The following is a 25,027-nucleotide window of genomic DNA, read 5'->3' as shown; positions in this document are numbered from 1 at the left end:
GCTCCTTGTTCTGGATAACTGCTTGGAGGAGTTTTCGTGCTGCTCTGGCATGGGTACCCCTGTCTTGGTGATGAGTGACAGCAGATTCTGCCTCCCCAAATGCCCTGTAGTGCTGATAAGAGGAGCTGACAAAGAGCAAAACAGAAGCTACCAGAAGTGGGGAGGGCCAGGCTCCGGGAAATCTGGTTACCTTTGTGGGAGGATCTTGATATCTGGGAGGTGAACTCAGGATTAATTCTCAGCCTCTATTTACCATGACGTTTGGGGATGAAGGCTGGCTTCCTTGTCTAATGATGACATCGGACTAAAAGGTACCCTATGTAAATAAGCTGTTCCTGCTTTTCCATTATTTGAGAGGAGCCTAGAGAGCAGGTTCAGTTGTGATGTTTCATACATGGCAGAATTTTAGGTCAAAATATGCAAAGATTGATTCCATGCAATCTGAAGAAGAAGCATCTTGACTCACACAGGAGACTTCTTCCACCTCATACAGGTACTTAACTTGGAAGGCACGTGACAGAATTCTGACTATGTGTTGCCGACTCTGGACAGGTTTGTTCCTCTGGAAGCCTATGTACACTAGGGGGATAGTGCTGCCTGGTGGCAGATAGACTCAAATACTGATAATTCCCAATCTGAGACCGTCTTTTCCTACTTTTTATGCATTTTTGACACAAATCAAGCATTTTAAAAAATGACGATTTAGCGGGTGACATATATCTAGAAAACGGACACAGAGAGTCACTGCCTTCTGAACTGAAGGTGTGGAGGGAGAGAAAGAAGTAAAACAGGGAACAACTATAAGCTGAGCGTGTTGTGAGGGAGCTCCTGAGACAATGCAATCCTTGGCTGAGCCAGGGTATGGGGAATGAAGGATTTGCCAAGCAGGAAGGATGAAATGGAGTCTGCAACCCTTTGCTAAATGGGGTCTCTAATTCCTTTCTCCATAATGGTAACGACTTACATTTATATGGTGCCTCTCTATAGCTCTCATCTCAGGGAGGGCGGAAAAATCTTCTTTGCGCTAAGCTCCTAAATCTGGTCCTCAGTAGGCTATAGAACAACAACTGTAGAGGGGCTGTATCTATTTTAGAGAAGAATTGCTCGTGTGAAATGGGATGTTCAGAGGGGGAGGAAATGAATCCAGCGTAGAGTACCAAAGAAGGCAGGGAGGGAAGCTGCGGAAAGCGCAGGTGTTTCCCATCCTGAGTGTCTATGTTGTCCAGTTCAACCCAAACCTCCACTTGAATACAGTTTCTGGAAGCTCTTCATGGCTCCCTTACCTTCCCCTTCACCTTACCTGCTTCATAGCTTTTCATGGGACTTCACACGTTTTTGGAAATTTTGACATTAAGGAAGATACCCACTAGACAGTTTTCTGAGTATAGCCAAGGACATTTTTTTGCCTGATGATTTGGGCTGCAGAAATAGAGAGGGCATTTGGGACACAGGCATGGGCAGGTCAAGGGATGAAAGGGAAGGACTATTCAGCAAGATGAACAGAGACATCAAATGTAATTGACTTAGGCATAGAAGCCATCAGTGATTATGATTCATTAATGAGTTGGGGTGGGGGAGCATTAGTTAGATAACTAGCCAGAGATGGATACAAAGCAGTGGCAAAATGCCTCAGAAAACCACACCATGTTTAGAAGGGGAGCAATGAGGGACCCTCCACAAGTCAGAGACTACATGAAACAACAAATCATTCTTCCCCTCACTGTTTTCTTCCGCAATTGTCAGGTGATCATTGGACAGCAACACCTTAGCAAAGGGAATGCCCCTGGGGGATGGATGAGATTCAGAAGGCAATAGCCACACATGGGGACGCTCAGCTGGGAAACAGGTCTTGTGTTCTAGACTTCCCCTAGTCAGTAACTGTGATGGCACTTCACTGCCATAGACAAAAGCCAGGCTTGCTTAGCATCAGAATGGACAGGTGTGTGACCGTGGACAGGTCAGACACTGCTCTCTATGAGTCCTGTGTTTATATTTCTCAATGAGAAATAATAGCACAGCATAAGCATAACTTATGTGAAAAACCAGAATCTAAAATATGCCAAAAACCAAATCATTTTAAATACCAATATGACACAATTAGAAAAAAATCCCATACTATAAATGCAATCCCCCCCCCAAAAAAAAACATTCTTAAGAGGTTATATAAAATTATTGTCAGGCTATGTGTATATGCTACATATAAAATATAAATGAAGTTTGTTTTTAGACCTCATTCTCATCCCCAAGATATATCATTATTTAAATGCAAATATTTGAAAATAAAAAACCCTGAAATTTAAAATATTCTGGTCTCAAGCATTTTGGATAGACAATACTTAATGTGTATCTATATGCTAGGACTGCATACAACATTCTATCAAGGAATGTATAGAAAACAACTTCAGGGACTCAAATCACATTATACATGAGGATTCTGGTCCTCTTCTTTGAGTGACAGATGAGTAGATCAGTGCTATACTCCAGGAAGATACCAACATTCTCCATGTCCATGGTTAATACTGTACCCCATGCAAGGTGGGCTCCATTTAGGCTCTTCAAGAAAGCATGGGACAAAACCGGTCTCGCTGAACATAATGGACAATGAGGACTACTGAGAACTGAAGAACAATGGCAATGGGTTCTTGATCCTATTGCACGTAATGGCTTTGTGGGAGCCCAGGTAGTTTGGATGCTCACCTTAATAGACCTGGATGGAGGTGGGTGGTCCTTGGACCTCCCACAGGGCAGAGAAACCTGCTTGCTCTTTGGGCTGAGGAGGGAGGAAGACTTGATTGGGGGAGGGGGAGGGAATGGGAGGTGGTGGCGGGGAAGAGGCAGAAATCTTTAATAATTAAATAAATTAATTAAAAAAATAAAAAAATAAAATAAAATGATAAATTAGATAATTTAAAAAAAAAAGAAAAAGAAACCAGGTACCTTCAAAGAAGTCTGTGAATGAGAAATGGCAAAGCAGAGGTGCAGTGGGCACGCAGGATATATGGACCATTGGAACCTTCACCATTGTCACCAAGTCCAGGGTAGCTATGACTTTTCTCCTTTCATGCAGAAGACTATCTACTACTACAATCAGGAACCTGACGCAATCATTAGTCACTCCTAATTGAGATTTGTTGGTCTAGAAACAATGTTTCATTCTTTTTGAATAGACTGTTTTCACAGTTACTAACTGTGGACTCCCCAGGAAGACAGAAAGCAAGTGAGAATCATGCACCACAAACAGAAAAAATATTATATCCACATATTCACAGTGTGCAATGAGTTCTTTAAAACCAGGGTTTGGCCAGAGTTTTTCACACCATTTGGGGACAAGAGAATATTGCTTGCAAGATATTCTTTTAATCTCTTTCATTTCTCATTAAAGATATTTCTACTATTTTCCAAGTAATTATGTACTCTTCAGAGTCTTAACATTTATGTACTATACAAACAGGGCAGCATGGATATGTCTGCCAAATTGTAAAACTCCATGGCAGGAAAGGATTTGTGTGGACCGGGAGGGTTAGCAAAGAGATTCTGCCAGTAACTGACAAAGAGTGAGAATTTTCTGGTAGCAATGAACATATTCGTTTAGACATCGGTGAGCAAAAAATCCCAGTTTAGTGGGTGTGCTAAAAATCACAGGGATATGGCTCCGTTTGTAAGGGAGAGACAAAGTACCTTTCTCCAAGCTTCTTCCATTTAGTACGTGGAAGCAAGATTGTGAATGTAGTGTAGGCTTCACTTTGGGATCCTGACTGTGGCAGCTTGTCCAATGCTCTTGGTGAAGAATCCATAATACGGTTTAGGACTGGGGCTCCCTGACTGGTTAGACCTCAGGATTCTCTGATCATTGGCTTCCAATCATTTTGTGGTAGACTTAAGATAGGTGACTTCTACCAACAGCATGGCACATGCACTCAATGCCACTCTTTCAGCCTTGGCATTCTTAAGATTTTGTTGATAGTCTAGTGGGTTTTAGAGCCTCCACTAGCAAACTATACCTTGTAATCGGGATCTTTACTACAAACTACAACTGTAAACTAGGCAGCAGTGGCATACGGCTTTAGTCCCAGCACTTGGGTGGCAGAGGCAGAAGGATCTCTGAGTTCTAGGCTGACCTGGACTACAGAGTGAGTTCCAGGACAGTAAGGGCTAGACAGAGAAAACCCTGTCTCAAAAAACTGAACCAAACCAAAACAGCAAGAACAAAAGGACAATTGTAGCACTTATGTCTGTCACTTGGACAGTTACTAAGGCTGTCCCTCGGCACTAGCTTTGGGGGACCAGAAAGCCAACACCATGTAAACAGTATATGGAATACAAAGCACATTCAAACATGCAAGGTGACCTATTTGCATTTAGCTCTGCCCCTTTTGTAGAACAGTGAACACTAGGTGCCCAATGTGACTGGTGTTCACATTGAAAAGGCCAGGACATAAGCAACTGGGCAACCCAAGTCTAGAGAAAACTGTGGCCTTACCTGGAGACATGGAGGACTCATAGGAACTTCTCTCCTTGCGGCTCATCTTGAAGGCTTGGATGTCCTTTTCCCTGTATGTCCCAAAGCCTTCGAAGCTCCTCCTCTTGCTCCCACACACGTCACTCTCCCACTTGTCACCGGAAGGATTCATTTCGCTGAACACATCCAGACTCTCCGCTCTTGTGCCGCTGCCGTCCCCACCAGAGTACCTTTTAGCACACGAGTCCATGGGCTCGCTGCTCAAGTCCCCTTTGTCCTTAGCCTGTGTCCAATGCTGGGCATCAGAAAGTGACAGGGTGGACAGGGTGTCCACTTCAAAGCTGCCCTTTGAAACCTTGTGGCCGGTGTCACCATGCTGGTGCTTCTGTCTCTCCTTATGCTTGGTCTTCTCGCTCACCAACGGGAGCTCCTTATCTGCACTGCTCAGCCGCTCACTCAGGAGGTGGCTGGAGAAGCCTGTCGCTTTGCCTGCAAAGAGACCACTCAGATTGTCGTGGGTCCCTAGGATTCGGTCCTCCTTGTGCTTATGCTTGTGTTTATGTTTCCTCTTGTGGAGCCGACTGCTAGACAGCGCGGCCCCGCCCACCTTGGGAGGGTTCAGGGATGGCTGGATGTCACCGAGGCCTATGCCTACCGTTCCCTGCAAATGTACTCCATGTTTGGCTTTGTGTTTTGTTGCCCCAGACATCTTTACATGGGAACCGGTGTGGAACTGAGGTGGTGGCACCGTTGGCCTCATGAAGGGGGACGCTGCTCCAAGTGTGTGCGAAAGGTACAGAGGAGCTGGATACTGGCCATAGTAACCAAGGTTCATCATAGGCATTGATGTGTAAGGCATTCCATAGGGTGCATAGTAACTTCCACTGGGAATAGGGTAGCTGAACCCCTGTAAAAAAGGCACCTTTGTCATGGTGTCATTGGTTTTTGCAGGCCTACCACGCTTCTTCTTTGACTTCAAATCTGAAGTCCTACGAAGATAGAGCAATGGGTCATACTGGATATATGGCACCGGGTAATAGTGATCAAAGTTGATCCTAAAGATGCTGGGGTACGGGTTCTCGTGGTAAAAAGTGTAGCCCCGGTGGGAAATCCTGAACACTTGAAATTTGGTGATGAGCTCTTCCAGCTCAGCCAGAAACTGGAGATCGTCGCGGTTCTGCAGGCTTTTCCTTTTCCTCTTGTGCTTTGGCTTCTTGAGGCTCTCATGGGCCAGAAACGTGTCCACAATGAGATGCTTCTGCCGGTGGCCGTGCCGGTTCTTTGTGCTGGTGTCGGACGGGATGGCCTCCGGGTTGTCCAGGGCACAGAAGTCGAAAGAGTACCTCCGTCGGGACTCTGAACTCTTCTCTGCTTGGTCAGAGGTGCTGTTGTTATCTGTCCCGATGCCACTGTCGCTCGGGATGGTCTCCTCGCTGTGGGATTCACTCACGGGGGACAAGGTGATCTCCTTCAGTGAGCTAATCTCGCAAAGGTGTGAAGGAGAGTTGGCCATCAGCCTGGGTGGAGACAGCTTCCAGGTTCCACTATGGATTCCCTTCTGGGTTTTGGTTGGAAGAGCACTGATGGGCTGGAGGTTTGGCATAGTTTTCAATTCTGAAAAATTGGTTTCAGTGCTGGCGGGGCTCAGGTTGCCATTGGACCCCCCTAACTGTGTTGAAAGGGGGTGCATAGCTGCTGGTGAAGAAGCCACAAGTGACTGAAAGTTGGAAGGCACGGCTGGGACATCCGGCTGGCTAGAAACAGGCCTGGGGTGCTTGATGGCTGTTTTGGGTTCTTCGGATGGGGGAGGCAGCTCCGTTCTTGGTTTCCTGCCCCTCTTCTTGCCAATGTATATGGTCCCTCTCTTGCTGACATTAATCTGCTTGCCCAATTTGCTTTCAATCGATGATGCTGCCCCAGGACTGGTCTCTGGGGGAGCTTTGGCCTTTATGGCCACGCTGCTGGAACAGGACAAGATCTGATTTAAAATGTTTTTCCTCTTGAGGGTCTTCATCTTATTGATGGTTTTGATGGTCTTCTTATCCAACACACCAAGCTTTCCAACCTTCTTGTGAAATTTCATCTCACTCATAGGTTTGTCCTCTCCCGGCACTAACTGGGCCAACTTAGCCAGATTGCGCCGCCTCTTTCGTTTCTTGGTGCCAGGAAACTCTCTGCTGATAGGACTAACCGGGCTAGTGGAAGTCCCTTCATGGATGGTCTCCACCGTGAGCAGAGGCTGCTTCTTTGGTCGTCCCCGCTTCTTTTTCACTGGTGTGATGACAGTCAGACTATCCGTGTTGGTGTAGAGAGGGCTGGAAGGGGTTATGGGGTAAGCAGACGGTGGCTCCACCATCAGTTTGTCGGCAGTCGCTAAGACTGCCTCCCGCAGCATAGCCGGGGGTTTTGCTTTGCTACACCGCCTCTTTGCAGCAAACTTGGGGTGCTGGATTTCAGGCAGCTTTCCAGATGGAGAGTGCTCTGTGCGTGTTGGTGACGTCATGACCATGGGTGGTTTCCTCTGCTTGGATACACCTCCAGGGACAGTTTTCTCATTATTGCTACCTGTTTCCAGGCCAGCCGAGGGGGACTCATTCTCAATCATCTTTCCTAACTTGGGGACACGAGGCTCTTTCTTGCTTCCCTCTGAGTTGGAAAGGATCCTGTTTACGACTTCACTGCTCATAGCAATCCCGGAAGCCAGTGCTTTCTCAGGGATGATTTTTTCTACCACAGCCTTAATGGACTGCCTCTTTTTCCTCTTATGGTTGGTTGGATCCAGAGAAGGTGTCTTTATGGGGATAGTAATCCGGACATGACTGGAATCATTTTCAGGAGTACTGACGGTGCTGATACCCTGCCGGCTCGGGGATCCCTCTTGAGCATTCTCTGCAGAGTAACCCTCTCTTTTCCCTTCTGCATTTTCAAATGCTTTCTGGGCACTTTTGACCCAATCCAAATCTGAGTTTGGTATGGTTTGACTGACCACATCTTTTTTATTGGACTTTTTCTTGCTACCTATAGTGGGTGGTTCAGGGAGCTCCTTTGTTCCTCCTCCATCTTGATCTCCCAATGGCTGGAGTCCATTGCACTCAGCAGAGTTGCTAGTGGGCGCTGGGGAGCTGTGGCTGCTGGGAGATGGTACCACATTCCCCAAGAGAAGATCTTTGCTGCTGCTGGACAACTGACTCCGGGTGTTCCCTGTATTGCCTTTCTTACTCTGGGCCTTTGCAAAGGAAGCCATGGGTTCAAGAGCTGGGATCTTGCTGGTGCTTACAGTGTCTCTGCCAGACTCTGGACTGATGAAGCAATTCTGAGTGGCAGGTCCACTGTCAGAGTTGGTGGACCAGTCCATGTGGTTCTGGCTGCTGCTTTTTTGCTGGTGCTTTGGTTTTAAGGTGTCACTGGTGAAGCCCTGTGAGAGGCCTGGGTCATAGTGAAGCGCTGAGTGTTTCTGGGGCCTCTCGTAAGCCTGAAGGTGGGCAGAGTGGAGAGGAAGAAAGAAACAAAAATGAGCGGGTTGGAACTCCTTAAAGTTTATTGTCTAGAAGCTTAATTATTTTAAAATTTGATAAGTGATTATGCTAATATTTTCCCAAACTTTACACACAGAGAGAGAGAAAGCGAGGGAGAAACACAGAGAGAGGTTTTTCTCAATTATGATACTAAAGATACAAGACACTGGATTTGGACATTAACAAGGATGCTTTCAGTGCTGTCTTTCCCCCTCCAAAGAACTTGGTTTCAAAAAGTCTGAGAACTATATGGAAAGTGGACAGACTCCACCCAAGGGCTCTGGGCTAGAATCTTATGAGAAGGACACTTAAGGACTGGAGAATCCAGCAGAGTCGGCCAGACTCTCTCCCCCATGTTCTCCTTTGCCTAATTCAGGCTGTCTCTTACTTGTCCCCGCTTCCCCTCAGAAGTATAGCGTTCCCCTCTCCTGCTTCCCTGCTTGCTTTAGTGTGGACTGCACAGCGCAGGGCTCAGTATCTTTGAATGCAAGCTCCACTGAGTTCAGCAAGGGAAAGCAGCCCACATCCAGAGCGTGCGGAAGACACGCGAGAGGAGAAACACGCAGGAAGGACCCCCATCTTTGTCGATGGGCATGCCCCTGGGTTTGAGGGCTAACATGCGGCAGGAGCTGCAAGCCCCTATTAAACAGTTACAGATCTTTAAGGAAAGTCTCCAGGAACACACTGTGATCCTTCCAAACCACCTTTCCTGTAGCCTGGCAATTGTATTTCCCCTACACAAATGGTAAACTTACAGGACAGATCAGTTTCCAATTTGTTACAGAAGGGAGAAGATCAGTAGATTGAAGCAAACGTCTTGTCTCATTCACTCTAAGAAAAGTACGGTGATTGACGTAGAAAATTTGGCAGTTTTATCCTGCAGTGTCTATCAGTCTGATATTTATATATCAGCCTCCTTTATTATCTATTGTTTATCAATTGATCACCTATGCACTTACCTATATACTTTCTATTGTTTTATCCTATTGTCATCAATACTACAGATCTGAGTGTTCCAGCTGAAACCATTCTTGATGATGCCTTTAAGACAAGGCACAGGTGGCTGGAGTGTTGTAGATAAAAATCAGTGCCCTAACTCAATGGCTCTTGCCTCCACTAACCCCAGGAATCTCCGGAGAAACACCTTGCCACCACGACTTCGTGAACTCCTTTTTATGTTTATGTGGCCACACTGTCTAGTTTTCTATGTGTGATCATCTCCCCACGTCAAGCCGATACACAACCAGGAAAAAAGTATGCTTTTGCTATCTTACAGTTTGTAGTATTGGCAGCATCACCATGGATGTATACAGAGTTAACTGTCACTGGATGCTGTCTACTTGGGATTATTGCTGTGGACATAAAATATACCCCAGTTTCTATAACAATACACAAATTTAAGATGGGGATAGAATATTAAATATTACTCACTCATCTCCTATGAATCAGGGGTTTGATACTTCAGCATTTTTGTTGTGGCCTGTCACTATACCCCAGGCTGAAGGGTGGACCAGGGATGCTATGTTTTCTACTCTTTAAGGATGCTGTGTAACACATCTTGTGGCCTTTCTGAGAGTGAAAGAAAGTAAGGTATGAATAACAGTGTTTTCAATCTGCACACACAGGTTTGGGGGGAGTCTGTCTTCTCCAGACTCCTAGCTCACCCATACCTCCAGCTCTGGAATTAGAGTCCACGCATGAATGGGTTTTGTGATGAAGCTGAGGGCTGGGAACTTGGTCCGTGACCCTCGCCAAGTGTTCTTGGCTCTCACATCAGATCCTTAGCCCGAGCAGAGCCCACAATGAACACTTTCTTCCTGCAGCACGTCTCAACAATGTCTCTCACCCTTAGAGAAATACCCCGGCTTCGAGCTTTTTAGTAACACGCACGTCACCTTTGCTGCACTAGCTGTCGCTAATTTTTGTATGTTTGATTTGTAAGATAATTGAATTACATGCCCACTTCCCTTTCTAGCTTATTACATATCAACAAGGTGCCGATCACAATGCCTCCGCACACAGCAGGCCCTCAATAAACATTTACTGAATGAATGGAAGAATGTGCATTTTATTATGGATATTTCATTTTGTCAATGAAGAGATTAATGTGCGAGGCGCTGCAACATATTGCTTGCAAACACGGCTACCACCTCAAACACAATTACACCCAATTTCCTTCACTCTCTCTTCTGCATGTTCTGCTGACTTCCATAAAACACATCAACACAGTCCTTACAATGCCCTGTGGTATTTAATCCATATGCACTCCTGTCTCTTTCTCGAAGGCAGTAAACATTTTTGGGTAAAAGCAATCAAGCAAACAGACAGACAAATAAGCAAACACACAAATTTCCCATCTTTTTATGTATCATATACTTCCCAGGGCATACTACAAAGCCAAGTACACAAAATTGTTTACGAATGTATTTTGAATTAATAAAGAAAAAAAAGAGGGACCGGAAGGATGGCTCAATGGCTAAGCGTGCTTGCTGGGTAAGGTGGCTCACAAACTGCCTTTAACTCTAGCTGCAGGGAAGCTGACACCTCTTTCTGCCCTTCATGGGCACTGGTGACATACAGCGATTCACACGCTCAAATAAAAATAAGTACAAAATAAAAAATAAATTAACTATTAGCTGAGGTTCCTATTACAATGGCAAAATATATAGCTCCACACAATACACTATTCATCTTTTCTTTCATGGTGGCTCACAGTGAAACTGGAGGACTGAGATACATTCTGTGATGCCCAAACAAAAATAAAACACCCCATCCCATCCCCTCAACTTATAGCCTAAGTTTCTGGTAAGACACCCCCCCCCCCCCCCCCGTTAAGGAGATTTGTATTGCTAGTTCTTTTTTAAATGTTGTCGCTTGCTTCCGGTTTGCTCTACTATGGGGGAGGGTCTGCACCTAAAAAGATGGGGGTTTCAGTGAGGCAGGAATGCCTGGGCCTGTATTCTTGTAGGCAGGGACCTGCTGAAGGTCGTGCATAGTGTTCCACTGGACCACATCCTAGCCTGCTTTTCCGACCATTTCACAGGTAGTTTACCTTTCAAGGTGGGTTCAGCCATCAAAGGCGAGGATGGACATAAGGATGGTAAAGGATCTGGGGCTGTGGACAAGGAGCAGAGAAGCAGGGTGAACCAAGAAAGGGCACTTGATAAAGTGTCTGAGAAGGCCTCCTACTGTTCTGATGGTTATATGGAGCGCATCCGCGGAGTACCGATACCTCCTCTGTCAGTCATAACATGACATATATACAAAAGCCCCCATATCTCCTTCACTGAGAACTGAGCCCTTACTCTACCCATACAAAGGTTGACAAAGCGCACTGCCAAAAGGAAGAAAAATGACTGCTCACTCCCCCAAATCTTTTATACAAATTATACACATTTAAAGTCTGTACAGGCCAACTTTCCTTTTTAAAAAGTTTATTTCTTTTTTTAAGTAAATTACTTTTAAATTCTTTAAAAGTGGAAAGAAAATGAGTGCTAAGCCTTATCTCACAATTATCTAAAGCTAATCTTTTCCTTTTCTTTTTTTACCCAAAGAAAAATATGGTGGATCAAAAAAATTAAAACAGCCTTCATAGAGACAGACTCCTCTTTGGGTAGCCTTTGTCTTTGCTGTTTCCAATGACGCCTATAGTATGAATTTACTGTCTTTGAGATGTGCTGATTTACAGCACTGGGAGATAGGAAGCCACTGGAGAATCTTGACCTCTGAACTTGGCACTTGGTGCTTCTCCAGATGTGGCGTTGGGTCACTGTCTCAGAAGCACTTAAGGCAACAGTTATAAATCCAGATTGCTTGGCCCATTGCAGATCCACTAACTCACCGTCTCTGCAGGTGGGATAAAGGAAGGGTCCTCTAACAGGATCTCCAGATAATGTTGATGCACAAATTTAAACCCCACTGATCACACGTTCTAACACAGGCTCACCTGTGGTTTCTATGGCATTCACAGAACTTTCTAGGGGTAAGTATGCATAGCAAACCATCATAGGCCTGTTAGGATATGCAATCTGGCAACATCGATCATTCCTGTTTTGCTCCACAAACTCAGCGACTTACATGGCAAGAAACCCTAACAGTGTTTCTGATTTAGGGAGAAGGAGTGTGTGTGGGGGGTGAGCTTTCTAGGAGGAAGAAAGTGTTACCGTCCCAGAAGGGAGAGCATGCAGGTGTGCATGACCTCCCATCCTGGGATTCTTATCCAGGCTAATCATCAGAGCTCTCGGGACTCCTGACTTTTCATTTCTGGGGCTAGAAGCAAGTGCTTAAACTTGATCAAGACCAGAGTGAGGAGACAAGGAACCACAAACTGTCTGCTTAGATTAAAAGTATCCAACTTTAGCTGTATGCTAAAATCACACAGGAAACATTGTGAAAAACAACACACCTGGGATCTACCTGGGGCAATTATGCCAACATTCTGGTGGTGAACCCGAATTACTAGCACTTCCTTCAAAGCTTTCAGGCAACCCCAATGAGCAGACAGAGTTCAGAACCCTGGATTATAGCAAAGACAGTGCCTGGCTTAGGCACCAGAGAGATGCCAGTATTGCCAGGAGAATCTGATTCCAGTGGTTTCCAAACATGTTTCACAAAGTCCTTGAATTTTCCCAAAACATTTTTGAACTGTAGCCAGTGGATCTGGCAAGACACACACCAGGCACTCCCGGGCCGGCAAAGAAAAGTCATTTAGCTTCATGGATTCAGGGTTCTCTGGTTCTATGAGATACAGGATAGTTAAAGAGCTCTTCTTTAATTGTATGGATTTTTTTTTCATTTTGCAGAGAATCCCCTCCTGCCTACTATATTTCTATCATTTCTACTTCTTCCTCTAGCCCTCCCAACTCCTCCTGTGACCTCTGCTCCTTTCCAAATTCATGATCTCTTTTTAAATTATCACTACCCACATTATGTGCATGCCTCTGTGTGTTTGTGTGTGTGTGTGGTAAGTGTGTGCATGTGTGTAACTTCAGAGGCCATTTGTTCTGCTGGCTGAGCTCAACAACCAACGACTAGAAAGATGGTATCATAAAAGATCAGAAATAACAGGAATGGAAACGGTATTTTAAACTTCTGAAGAAACAGAGAAGCAGGGTTGACAGCGATCTCTCTGTCTCTGTCTCTGTCTCTCTGTCTCTGTCTCTCTGTCTCTCTCTCTCTCACACACACACACAACCTGCTGAGTCCACTAAGTGTTCATATACATGTGTGTGAGGGCTATCCAGTCTGGGGCTTCTCCCTTGAGGACTGATTTCCCCTCTATCAGCAGTTATTAATTTCCATCTTCGCCTAGTGGTTGTAGCTTGTGGGATTTCCCCTGTCTGCATTGGCAAGTCAACTGGTATTTTCATTATGCAGGCAACAGTTTCTTTTCAATGCTCCCTTAAGTATATAAATTGGACCTGTCACCTTAGTGTCTGTGGGCTATCCTAAGAAGTCAACAGGGTATGATTCCCATCAGAGCAGTCCTTGGTGATTTGGGTGCCCCGAACGATATATTAACACATCCCTATCCCTGGAGGTGGAAAGAGCTCACACAAAGGCACAGGCTCTGACTGTAAGTTCCTTTGCGTACATTATCTTTTTGCATTATTGAAAATTACCACTCACTTGATTTTGGCTATGATGAAATAACAAGTGCTGCCTACAATATTTCCATGAGGGCCGGGTGGTGGTGGCGCACGCCTTTAATCCCAGCACTGGGGAGGCAGAGGCAGGCGGATCTCTGGGAGTTTGAGGCCAGCCTGGTCTACAAGAGGTAGTTCCAGGACAGGAACCAAAGCTACAGAGAAACCCTGTCTCAAAAAAAAAATATATTTCCATGAGGACAAGTGTAAAACTGAACTGACCCAACTCATCTCCTGCAGTTGTAGCAGACAACATGGGCTGTGAGTGCGGGGGGGGGGGGGGGGGGAACCACACAGGCCTCAAGCTGTGCCCAGCTTTCTGTGCAGGAGAACTTTTTCTGGTAGAGAGAGGAAGGCGGAGACCAGGGCTGGCATTCGATAGGCAAATAAAACAAAGGTTAGACTTTGAGACTCACGAGGGACCAGAAGTTTGAGGGGCTAGGCACACAGAGGGAACTATGTAGATAGGAATTCTAGAAACCTTACTAGATTCCTCTTAGGTCTCTAGACAAATGTTAATACACACGTGAGAAAAAGAACCCAAATGCAATGCTCAGTTGAAGTTGACTATGAAGTTCTGAGGTCACACAAAGTGGGGCAATGCTGAACTTGTTACCAGCTGGTGGGGAGGCTTTAGTGAAACGTCCGTATTTCCTATTTCTATCTTCAAAGTGACACTCTTTGTAACTACACTAACTCAGTTTCTCCTTGGGAAATTCTAAGAAGGATTATAAACAGGATCCTGATTTAACTGGCTACAAGAACAAAGGCTGAAACTCTTTAGAGAAAAACAACATGTCGACTCTGTATCATACAGGATGTATACAATACCTAGGACACAATAGGAGAGTTAGTAATGGGGCTCTGGGTGGGAGTTCAGTGGGTAAAAGGACCTGCAATCACAACCATGGGGACCAGGTTCACATCTCCAGCACTCAGATAACACAGTGGGTGTGACCATGCTCACCCTTACCTCCATGAATGTGCCAGGTAAAGGCATGAAGATTGCTAGCTCACTGGCTGCCAGATGAGCTCTGGGCTCGCTGACTGATACTCTTTCAAAGGAATATGGCAGAAAATGAGAGAGCCTGATACCAACTCTAGCCTCCAACGTGGACTTGCACACACACACACACTCACACACATGCATACAATACACTATTGAATAAGCAAGGAGGTAGGCAAAAATGTCCCAACACTGGGAAAAGAAAAATAGACTAAAATAACCATTCCAAAACTGTTCGACTCTTTAAAGGAATGGCTGCATGGTCGCTGATAACCAGATGGGAAGCCTCAGCATAGCAATCACAAGAACAGGGAAACAGGCAGGTGTCAACTCTGCACCTGAATAAAGCTACAATGGAAGCATCAAATAGGGGCCTCCCAGCTTCCAGCGCACTGCGGATGCTCAGCGAGCATGAAAAGAGCACAGGAGAAAGCATCTAAGTCGCGAGCTGGGGAGAGAATAATAGCAGTGCTTCACTCCAGCACTTCAGCAACACGCGGAACATAAAGAGATCTAACAGCCTTAGAATATCAGAAGGAGAACAGAGGAGGGAAAGTGCATGCAAATTCATGTCGGTAAGAAGGCAAAATAAACACAAACAGAAACCATGTCTAGGCATATTGTAAAGAAACTGGTCCAAACCAAAGGTGTGGAGAAAATTTTAAAAGCAGCTGTATAAATCAGATAGGCAATTTGTAGCAAAGTGGAGAAAAACAACAACAAAACCGAGGATGCCTGACTCCCATCAACGCAAAGCGAAAGACTGTGCATAAGAGCTGATGAGCATATCAAGCAATCCTGCTTTGCCCAGTAAGTGCAAAATATTTCCGCTGAAATATTTTGGGCAATGAAATGAGGAGAAATGGCCAGTGAATTCATACTTATGTTCGCAACATTATTTGCTGTCGGGGAATAACCAAACTATAAGAAGATGCCCGCTTGCTTCCTGGGATGGCTAAGATAAAAAGGACAAACAGGAAGTGTAGGCAAGGATGTGAAGCCCTTGACACTTTCATCCATTGCTCGAGGGAAGAGTGTCAAAAGGGTGAAAACATTGGGAAAATGTTCTGGCCATTTCTGTCAAGGCTAAATATACCTCATGATCCAACAATTCCATTCCAATTATTTACCTGAGAGACCAAAACAAGTATCTATAAATAGACTTTTATAAAACGCCGTAGCGGGTTATTCAGAGTTCTTAGTGCTCAGAATAGCTCAGAGGCCCATTAACATGAAAACAAACTAAACTCACTAATAAAAAGAAACAAGCAAAGATGTATTTGACAAATAGGGTGAATCTCTCTACCTCCACTTCACCTCTCTCTCTCTCTCAAACACACACACACACACACACACACACACACACACACACACACACACAGTCTCTTAGCAGGGAAGCAGACCTTTCTTTCCAGAGGTTTCTAACCTTAGCCTGAGACTCATCCTTATCTCCCTCTCCGGGCCCTCATTCTTCCTAACACACAGGGGCAGCTGACTGAGTTCATCCCTAAACAATAGGGCCTAACTCTAGGAGGCAGGTGCTGTCTTTTCTGCAGGCTGTTTGGTCCCTGTGCATGGGCTCTGACTCTGGCCAAGAGGTGGCAAGGTAGAGGCTACCTCCACCGCAGCCACCAGTTCACCTTTCCCAAGGTAAGCATGTAGCTTGACAAGAACCTGGCTCGCAAATCAAAGCGAGCGCTGCCCCACCTCCCCCGTAAATCATGTGTGATCCATCTGGGTAATGACGCCTCCAGTGTAATTCCCTATTAAGAGGCTTTATCTGGAGAGATAAGCAGCTGGTTCCCCTGTCACTAATTGCTGTCTGCTGTGATTTTAAAACATCTGCACCATTGTGCTCTTCATTTTCATATTCTAATCACTGAGAAACTTGAAAAAGGTACATCATTGATTGTTTCTATGGGTTAATTAGTACACAGTCTCATTGTAGAGACAATTTAGAGGCAGCCAGAACCTCAATCAGGAAGTTTGTTTTAAAAATTAATAACATCAGCGTGAGACTGGAGGGACAGTCACATCAGAGAGCTATCGGGACAGTCTCAGGAGGGACGGAAGCCACTCTTTGTTGCCCTCTACAGAGGAGAGATGCCAACAGGGCATGAAGCAGGGCAGTTGAGATGGCAATAGAAAGATTGAGGGAACCCTGGATTGTGGCTCCCTAGCACAGTATGACCCCCTCTTGTCCCTCCCCCCATTATAGCTATCCCAAGTAGCCCCCGTTCCTTTTCCCTGCCAGCACAAATTGGAACTTTGCTGACATCAGTTTAAAATATTTAAAATGCATCGGACCCCAAACGACCAATTATACTTTAAGGTCTGTTCACTATCTTCTTTGTTCTACCTCAGTTATGGGAGGGACCAGAGAGGAAGTCTGGAGCACAGAGCAGAGGAGAGGGAGGACTATAATCCAGTGCTCCTCAACACCAACTGCTTGGAATTCTGGGATTCACCTCAGGACTCTCTTAAAACTTGGATTCGGATTCTGCTAGTCTAGGGTGGGGCTAAGATTCTGTATTTCTACCGAAGGACCACTACTAGTGATAAGCTATTCTTTCTTCAAGCAGTTGATTAGCGTTCTCACTTCTGAAAGTCATGGAATAACAGAGAGGCTGCCATATACAGTGGGGGTGGTGTGTGTGTGTGTGTGTGTGTGTGTAAGATGTACTATAAGCTGAATTAACCTCTTGGTCTCTCACCCAGAAATTTGCAGCAGTGTCTTTGGTCATGGGGGAGTTGTAGGACCGGAAGCTAGTGAGTATCCCAGTATCTCCCTCACAACGGGCATTATCATACACCTCCTACCTTTAAACTACTGTTCAGAATTAATGATCTTCCTCCAGCCTCACTGGAGATGACCCGGCAGCACGAGACAGGAGGGAGCTCACACCGGCACGAAGAATGCAGTTTTATCTATTTGCTAGTGCTTCCTTTTCTCTTTAAAAGAGGCTTACCTATTTTACTGTGCATGTATGAGTGTTTTGTCTGTTTGTATGTGTACCATGTGCCTGCCTGGTGCTCATAGAAGTCAGAAGAGAGTGTCTGATTCTCTGGAGTTATAGCTGGTTGTCAAGTACCACGTGGGTGCTGGGAAGCAAACATGGGTCTTCTGCAAGAGCAGTAAGTGCTCTTAACCTCCGAGCCATCTCTCCAGTCCCAGGTAGTGCTTTATTCTCTTGAGCTGAACGCTCTTTACTTTTTTCTTTCATGAAACATCACGATAAATAGGGGCAACAAGTAAGCCGAAACACAGGGTGGCTGGGGGTGAGCGTGATATCTCAGCAAATCAACGAAAAAATGCACCGTGGAGTGAGTTCAATCTCCTGCGCTGTTTTTAGCAATTTTCAGACTCCATGAATCTGGATATATTTTTATTCTATTGTTAGATAAATGCAATTGGGCTTTTAATTATGTGACCTAAATAGTGTGTCTTGGCAGAGGGGGGCTGGGGGAAGGGATGGCTAATAGTGAAGATGTTTGAAAAGGGCACCCACAAGCCTACTAGTTTAGACACTTCCCAACAATACTCATAGTAAATATTGCAATTGGAACTATCCCATGCAGATTCTGCCAGAAGTCACAGACTGCCAAATAAAAAGCTAGGGCCAGGTATGGTGTACCCCTCGAGTTGCTGGTCAGAGGTGTCCCAGAGACAACTCCACACCAAATAACAGGATATTGCCATAACTCTTGGTTTTGTTCCAGAACTTGTGGTAATCCCCTCCTGCTGAAGAAACTACACAGTATTGATCACAAGACATAGAGAAATCAAACTGGTGCTGCCCAGGAAGCTTCCTCCCTCTGGTAGCTTGCACAGTATGAGGAAGTGCTATGTAGGCATCTGAGGGGGAAGAGCCATCAACAGTTTTATCCATCTACAAATCATGTGAGCAACAGTAAAAACTAACCTGGCAAGGTATGCCTACGGGTATAACAGTCATACAAATGCCAAGGGTAACTGACCACTTTCTGATTGGACGTAAGTCTTCTCAGGAAGACACACATGTCTGGTACTGTAAATCTGGCCAGAGACCATTGATAGAAAGCTCACAAGCCCCAGGGGTAAACTTACTATGATTATTCTGCTCTACAGACATAGTACCAGATTTCCTTCTAAGTTCGTATCCCTATACCCAGAGATTAGTGTAGGTCTCAGACCTCAACAAAGGCGTTTCTCTGGGCAGTGGATGGTTGTTAAGGCTGAAAGTCATAGCTGGTCAAATTGCAGAGGGTAAGTGTGGAGTTCTCAGTCTAAATGGCACTTCTATATCAAACACAGACAGACAGACAGACAGATGCACGCACGCACGCGCGCGCACACACACACACGGGGTGGGGGGGAGGAATAAAAAAGAAACAAAAAAAGAATAGAATAACTCCAAATGATATTCTGCTATCCTCATAGATCAGGGCCTTGCTCAGCCACCATCAGAGAAGCTTTCTCCTGTGGTACGAAAGTTACATACAGAGAAACCCAGTGGGACAAGATGCAGAGAGTGGGGGAACTTGGAACACTTGGCTCTAAATGGGATGTCTCGAACAAATCCCTCTCCACAGAGCTCAGGCAACCCCGTAAAAGAGGAGGTGGAAAGAGTGTCATCACCAGAGGAGATGAGCAACTCGCCTGTCTATGGGGAGCAGGCATCAGGGACTTGTGTCTAGAAGCTGGAATGTGGACTGAAGGAAATGAGACCCTTGTATGACAGATCTGAATCCAGTAGGTGGATGGGAATGAAGCTGTTCTACAGAGGCCACATGGAAAACCATGAAATCTTGCAAATCACTCTAATTCTGGTGATCTGAACAGCACCAACTCATCCCAATCAGTCTGCCTCTCCAATAGTAACTCAGGTAACAAGCACCTAGGGGTTTCCCACGAAGGCTTCCAGGGGGTGACTTTCAAAAATCTTGGCACCCATCAGAGACAGGCCACTAGGGAGCCAGGACAGCCTTTGAGAGACCACTCTATGGTGCCACAAGGACATCCCATGCCAGATCCAGAAACACCACGTCTCAGCACTTCCTGAGAAATTAATAATTGAGAAAAAAATATTAAAAAAATTTAAGATCTTTTTCTCACAGTCTTTGTGGATTTTATACAAAGAATAATACTGACGTCAAAGGCCTAGCATATTAGCTGCAGGTAAACCTCCTCCCAACTCTGTATTCAGGACACTTCTGAGTGTTACCAGTCCCCCCAGCAGGTCTCTACTTCCAAGGCAAAGCTCTTAATTCAGCTTATCCCTTATTTGGTTAATGTGTTTCTAACTTTTCATTCAGGTCTTACCTAAGGTGATATGACCTTGAGTAGGTTTTATGTAACCTCTCTTTCCATCACACTGATCAACCTGCGCATGTCTGCTTCTCCAAGCTGCTCTGGAGGCGGGAAGGATGTGAAAGCATTTTGGAAACCATAAAATACTATATAAATGCAGGTTACTGCTGTTTGTTATTGCTTCACTGAAAACTCTTCTAATGACTTGGGGAAGCTGAAAACACTGAATATAGTTCCTGTAAAAACAGCATGGGATATAGAGATAAATAAGAGAATCATCTATAGATTCTATTATTTCTATCGACTTTCTTGGACTTATGGAACCTTACCACCCCACTTTTCTGGTTTCAGCTGATGTGGGAACAGGAACAGAAAGGTAAAGAAGAGAAAACGAAAACAACATCCCTCCCCACTCTGGCAATAAACTTCTAGCTCCAAAAGCAGGTTTTATTTAGTGTGCTATAAAAACAGGCATTTCTCCCATCATAAAAGCAGCCTGCCTACTCAACTTTATTTTTTTTTTTAGAGGTGAGATGGCTGGTGGAGATTGAATGCTGCCACATTCTGAGCAGGCCACAGCCTGCCCTTTCTCCCCCAGTCCCCATTTCCTGCCCTTGCAAACTTGTATTTATATTGAGAAATGAAAGTGATTCCTGAGTATTTTATTACATGTGAATTTAGTGGGTTGGGGGAGTAGGGTTCTGGTGCTGGAGCTAAAACTTGTCTCTCTGTTTTATAAAATGCCTCCTGGGTACTCGACAGCTTGCTCTCTGTAGTTAAAAAGATGAAGGCTTAGTGGGATTGTAGCCACTGTCCTAGGCATTAAACAGACATTCTGGAAAGTTTAGCTAGTCTGGTGGAATTTTTTAAAAAGCCAAGAAACTTTACACGAGCTGATGAGGGAAGAGGAGTGAACTTGGCACACCGTGTGGGGTTTCCCACGTTGGGCATGCCTCCCTCTGAAGTGTTGTCCAGATCTTCAGGCCATGCCATCTGCGAGCTCACTGTGCTCTTCTTAATCACCTGGGAACATTTCTGATGTCTCACGAGAGGTTATTGACGAAGTAGATGCCCACATGAATTTGTTCTCTTCGTGGTGGGTGATTGATGTATTTTGGGAGTTGGCTTCTCCCTAAATAATCAGAGCTGGCACTGAGACCTCCCTGGGGGCCGTGGTGTATTTCCAAGTTTGTTGTGAATGAAGCTATGTCCTGTTAAGCTGGAATTACACTCCTGGGACACAAGAGCAGCTTAAAACACAGTAGACGCTAAGTGAAAGCATTAGGGTGAGTATTGGGGTTCTCGTGTATCCAGTGCACGCACTGTTCCTCTAGGTCTCAGTTTCCCCACAAACAAAAGCGCTGGGACAATCAGGGATGTCCATGCTCATCTCAGCTCTCTCACTGTAAATTCTAGAACTCAGTCATTCTCACTTCAGGATGGAAGAGAGAGGAGGAGCTTCAGAATTAAAAACCCTAAATACAGATGAGGTTGTTTCCCTCGCTAGCCATTACCTTTTTCAGCTGGGCTTCTCTAAGCCAGCTCTACACAAAAGCCCTAGGCCGTCGGTGACATTTGACTCAAGCATCCCCCAGCCCGTTTATCAATGGGAAGGACAGAGTGACAGGAGCCTGGGGAACCAGATGCACAGAGGTGCCTAGCCCGCATCCTGGCATCATTGATGAACTAACTGCCAGTTGCCCTCTGGTACAACCTGAAAGCAAGCTAAAGTCCCAAAGGTCTCACATATATAACTGGGCAATCCAGATGTTTTCCTGTTGTGTCTGTCTGAAACCAAATAAAGAACAGGCTTCAGGGATTTCCTGAAAAGCATAAAACTTGGCAAAAGAAGTAAAAATCGGAGTGCAGAGTAGATCTCTCTGGTAGCCATGAAACTTCTACAGATATATCCCATTTCTTTAACCCTCAAACTGCCACCACTCCATCCTAATTTCTTTATGAGTACAGGTCTTGTATATTTTAGATTGCACATCCTCTTCCACGTGGCATTAGGATGCCATGGAGAACACACTCATAGCTCAGCGGATATTTTATCTGTGATAACAACACATTTTCTAAGTTGTGGCTATTCAAGATGAAAGATGCAAGTATGTCCATAGATCAAGCAGTGTTAAGATGGCCATTCAGTATTGAAGGCTGAGTTTACCATGGTCAAGGCTGTGTCAACCAGTTGGTGTTATTCAGTTCTGCTGTTGTATATATTGTATACAGTGACCCTAACTTCTCAGCTGGCTCATGAAAACATTCTCTGAGCACTGGAGATCATTACTTTAAAGAACAAGATCAGGACATTTTAGTCCAAGTGAATGGCCATGTGCTTGTGTGTTAATGTCACATATACACACACACACACAACAACAACACCATCAACAACAACAACAATAATCAACAGTATCAGGAGCTCTTTCTGGGAAGCAGAGTGCAATACAAATCTCAGGGGGCATCCTGACACTAAACTCTCGGACATTAGTTTTGTAGACAGAAATAATGCCCTCTGTCTCGCAAGCACTCAGTCATGTTACTCAGGAGAAAAGTTGTCAATGCTACATGAACAGCTTGATATCTAGAGTGTCACAGTCAGATCTCCGGTCACTTACTTCTTTCTTGCTATTTCTTTACATATAAACCCACAAGACTAGCCACGTTCTCAAGCGACCCTAAGAATATGTGCTATCCTGACACCACTATTCTTTGCTATGAACTAATCAACATGGCAGCTGGCCAATTGGGGATTAGGCAGGAGACTCTTTTGAAGGCTGAGCTAATCCATGGTTTGAAGGTAAACATGTGGAACTTCTGAGCTAACAATCTCTAGGAGAGTTTCCCCGACTCTCTTCTCATCTCTTGGAGGATACAGCAGTCACCCTAAGTGTCTGTCATTACATGTCTGCTTCCCTGACATTTTATAACCGACAGCATCTTTGCTCAAACATGTGCCATGGACTTAGATTCCCTTGCCATGTGTGCTGTGCCCCTTCAGTTTGAAAGAAGAGAGAGCTACTTCACCTGGAGATAAGAGCTTCCCAATGCTGCATGTCTGCTCACTCACTGGGTTCATTTCTTCTAGGCAAGGAAAACACTGGCTTTAAAATGGAGGCTTTGTCCTTTCAACAGCTGCTCCAGAGAGCTGGAGAGAAGAGAGTTTTAATCGGGCCACACAAAGCTCAGATTCTAACCCAACTGCCTTGTAGGAGGAGGGGGAGGTGATAATTGCACAAGCCCTATATAAAGATAATCTGCAAGAGCAACACTTTACATTCTAACAATGGCTGGGACTCACTTGGTAACATTTGACAGAACTGAAAACATCTCCCTTCCTAGGACCTCCCTGAAGATCAGAGACACAGTTCAAGTATGTTCTATTAGAAGAAGCATGGATTTTGCAATTCTGCAGGTGGAACTGAGATTTTCTTGCACTGCACTTAGGGCTTGGGGTCAAATCATTTATGAAAGTCTGCATTTGCTTCAGATCTAAACAGAAGCAAATCTCAGCAGACAAATCTCAAATGGCTGAAAGACACTCAAGGAAATGCTCAACATCCTTAGTCATCAGAGAAATGCAAATCAAAACAACTCTGAGATCCCATCTTACACCTGTAAGAATGGCCAAGATCAAAAACACGGGATGACAACTTATGCTGGAGAGGACGTGGGGTAAAGGGAACGCCCCTGCATTGCTGGTGGGAGTGCAAACTTGTTCAGCCCCTTTGGATATCAGTGTAGTGATTTCTCAGAAAATTAGGAAACAACCTTCCTCAAGACCCAGCAATACCACTTTTGGGTATATATCCAAAGGATGCTCAATCATGTCACTAAGACTCTAATTGATGTGAAAACAAAGCAGAGAGTGAAGACCTGTGGCTAGGTGTATGAGTTACTTGCAAAGAGATAAGGGGATGATCCTGACTCTCTTGATGCTGGGAAGCTGTTTCATATTCATCACTATATTCTTAAGAAGTTAGTTCTTGGGCACCAGAGAAGAACACTCTTTCCTTGACTTCCAGTTTAGTGGATGCTGCCTTTGAGGGTTTAATCACAATCCACAGGGGCCATCGTGGTTCCAACTCTCAGAGGCTCAAAATCATAATGGGCAACCACTAATGGCTGACAGCAACGTATGCACTAATACATACACACAGAGACTATTGCTAAACCACTTAGCCTGGGTTCTCATCCCTTACTGTCTTATCTTGCTGATTTCAATGGGCAGTTTCTCATTCTGCAAGTCTTGGTTAAATTATATTTGGTTTGCAAGATCCAACTCAGGTCCTCTTTCCTTTAAACCATTCTCTTGCTCACTCATTCAGCTAACACTGTCGACCAATTATCTAACACCGAAGCACATTCTTTGATGCAGAGCTGAGCAGTGCTGTAGCCAGACTATTTCTGTCCCTGTAAACATGTTAGAAATGCAACGTCCACCTTGATGCATTGGGAGATATAATCTAATCCATGCTATAGGCATGTGCGGATTACCACTATTATAGGAAAGGCTATAGGAGTGGGTTTGCACTGATTCTGCTGCTGTCTTGGGGGTATTGTGTTAAAAAAAAAAGCCTCCTTGTGAGCAGAAATACAAAGCCTTAACCTCTGGCATTTTGATCTTGAGAATACCAGATGATGAGACATACATTTTTGTTTATTACAAATGACCTAGCCTTGGTTATTTTGTTATATCAACACTAAATGTATTAATGTAAATAGTGAGCAAATCAACACCCCTTATATCAGGAAACTTACATTATATTGAATAGAAAGTAGACAAGAAACAAAAGCAAAATTCTGAAAATATATTTAAGTATGAGTTATCCCACTGTGTATGTTAATTAATAATATGCCTATCTATACAAATATATGGTATTTACATGTACTATAAATATATGTACATGGATTAACATTAATGAACTGATATTAATTATAAAGAAAATAATCAGATCATATATAGGGATAAGTTTAAAGGTGGAAAGATTTGATTTAGAAAGGCTGGTCAAAGATATTCATTCTAATACTGCAATATTTAATCACATATCCATATCAAATTGACTCTTGATTCTCTACATAATGAATAGCTGAAGATTCAGAATGCTATGG

At 44.6% G+C, this 25,027-nt stretch overlaps 1 protein-coding gene across 2 annotated transcripts in view; it reads right to left on the bottom strand.

The window, feature by feature from the left end:
- Setbp1 (SET binding protein 1) overlaps positions 1-25,027 on the bottom strand; it is a 343,902-nt gene that overhangs the window by 106,914 nt on the left and 211,961 nt on the right. For both annotated transcript variants that reach the window (XM_057788674.1, XM_057788675.1), the window contains exon 4: positions 4,481-7,931. In XM_057788674.1, coding sequence (XP_057644657.1) covers positions 4,481-7,931 — 3,451 coding nt within the window. The remainder of the gene's footprint in view (positions 1-4,480; positions 7,932-25,027) is intronic.

Source organism: Chionomys nivalis, chromosome 14, assembly GCF_950005125.1.
Source record: "Chionomys nivalis chromosome 14, mChiNiv1.1, whole genome shotgun sequence".
Lineage (NCBI taxonomy): Eukaryota > Metazoa > Chordata > Mammalia > Rodentia > Cricetidae > Chionomys > Chionomys nivalis.
Note: the sequence above shows the minus strand (reverse complement) of the source record. Positions and strands in the feature narration are given on the sequence as shown.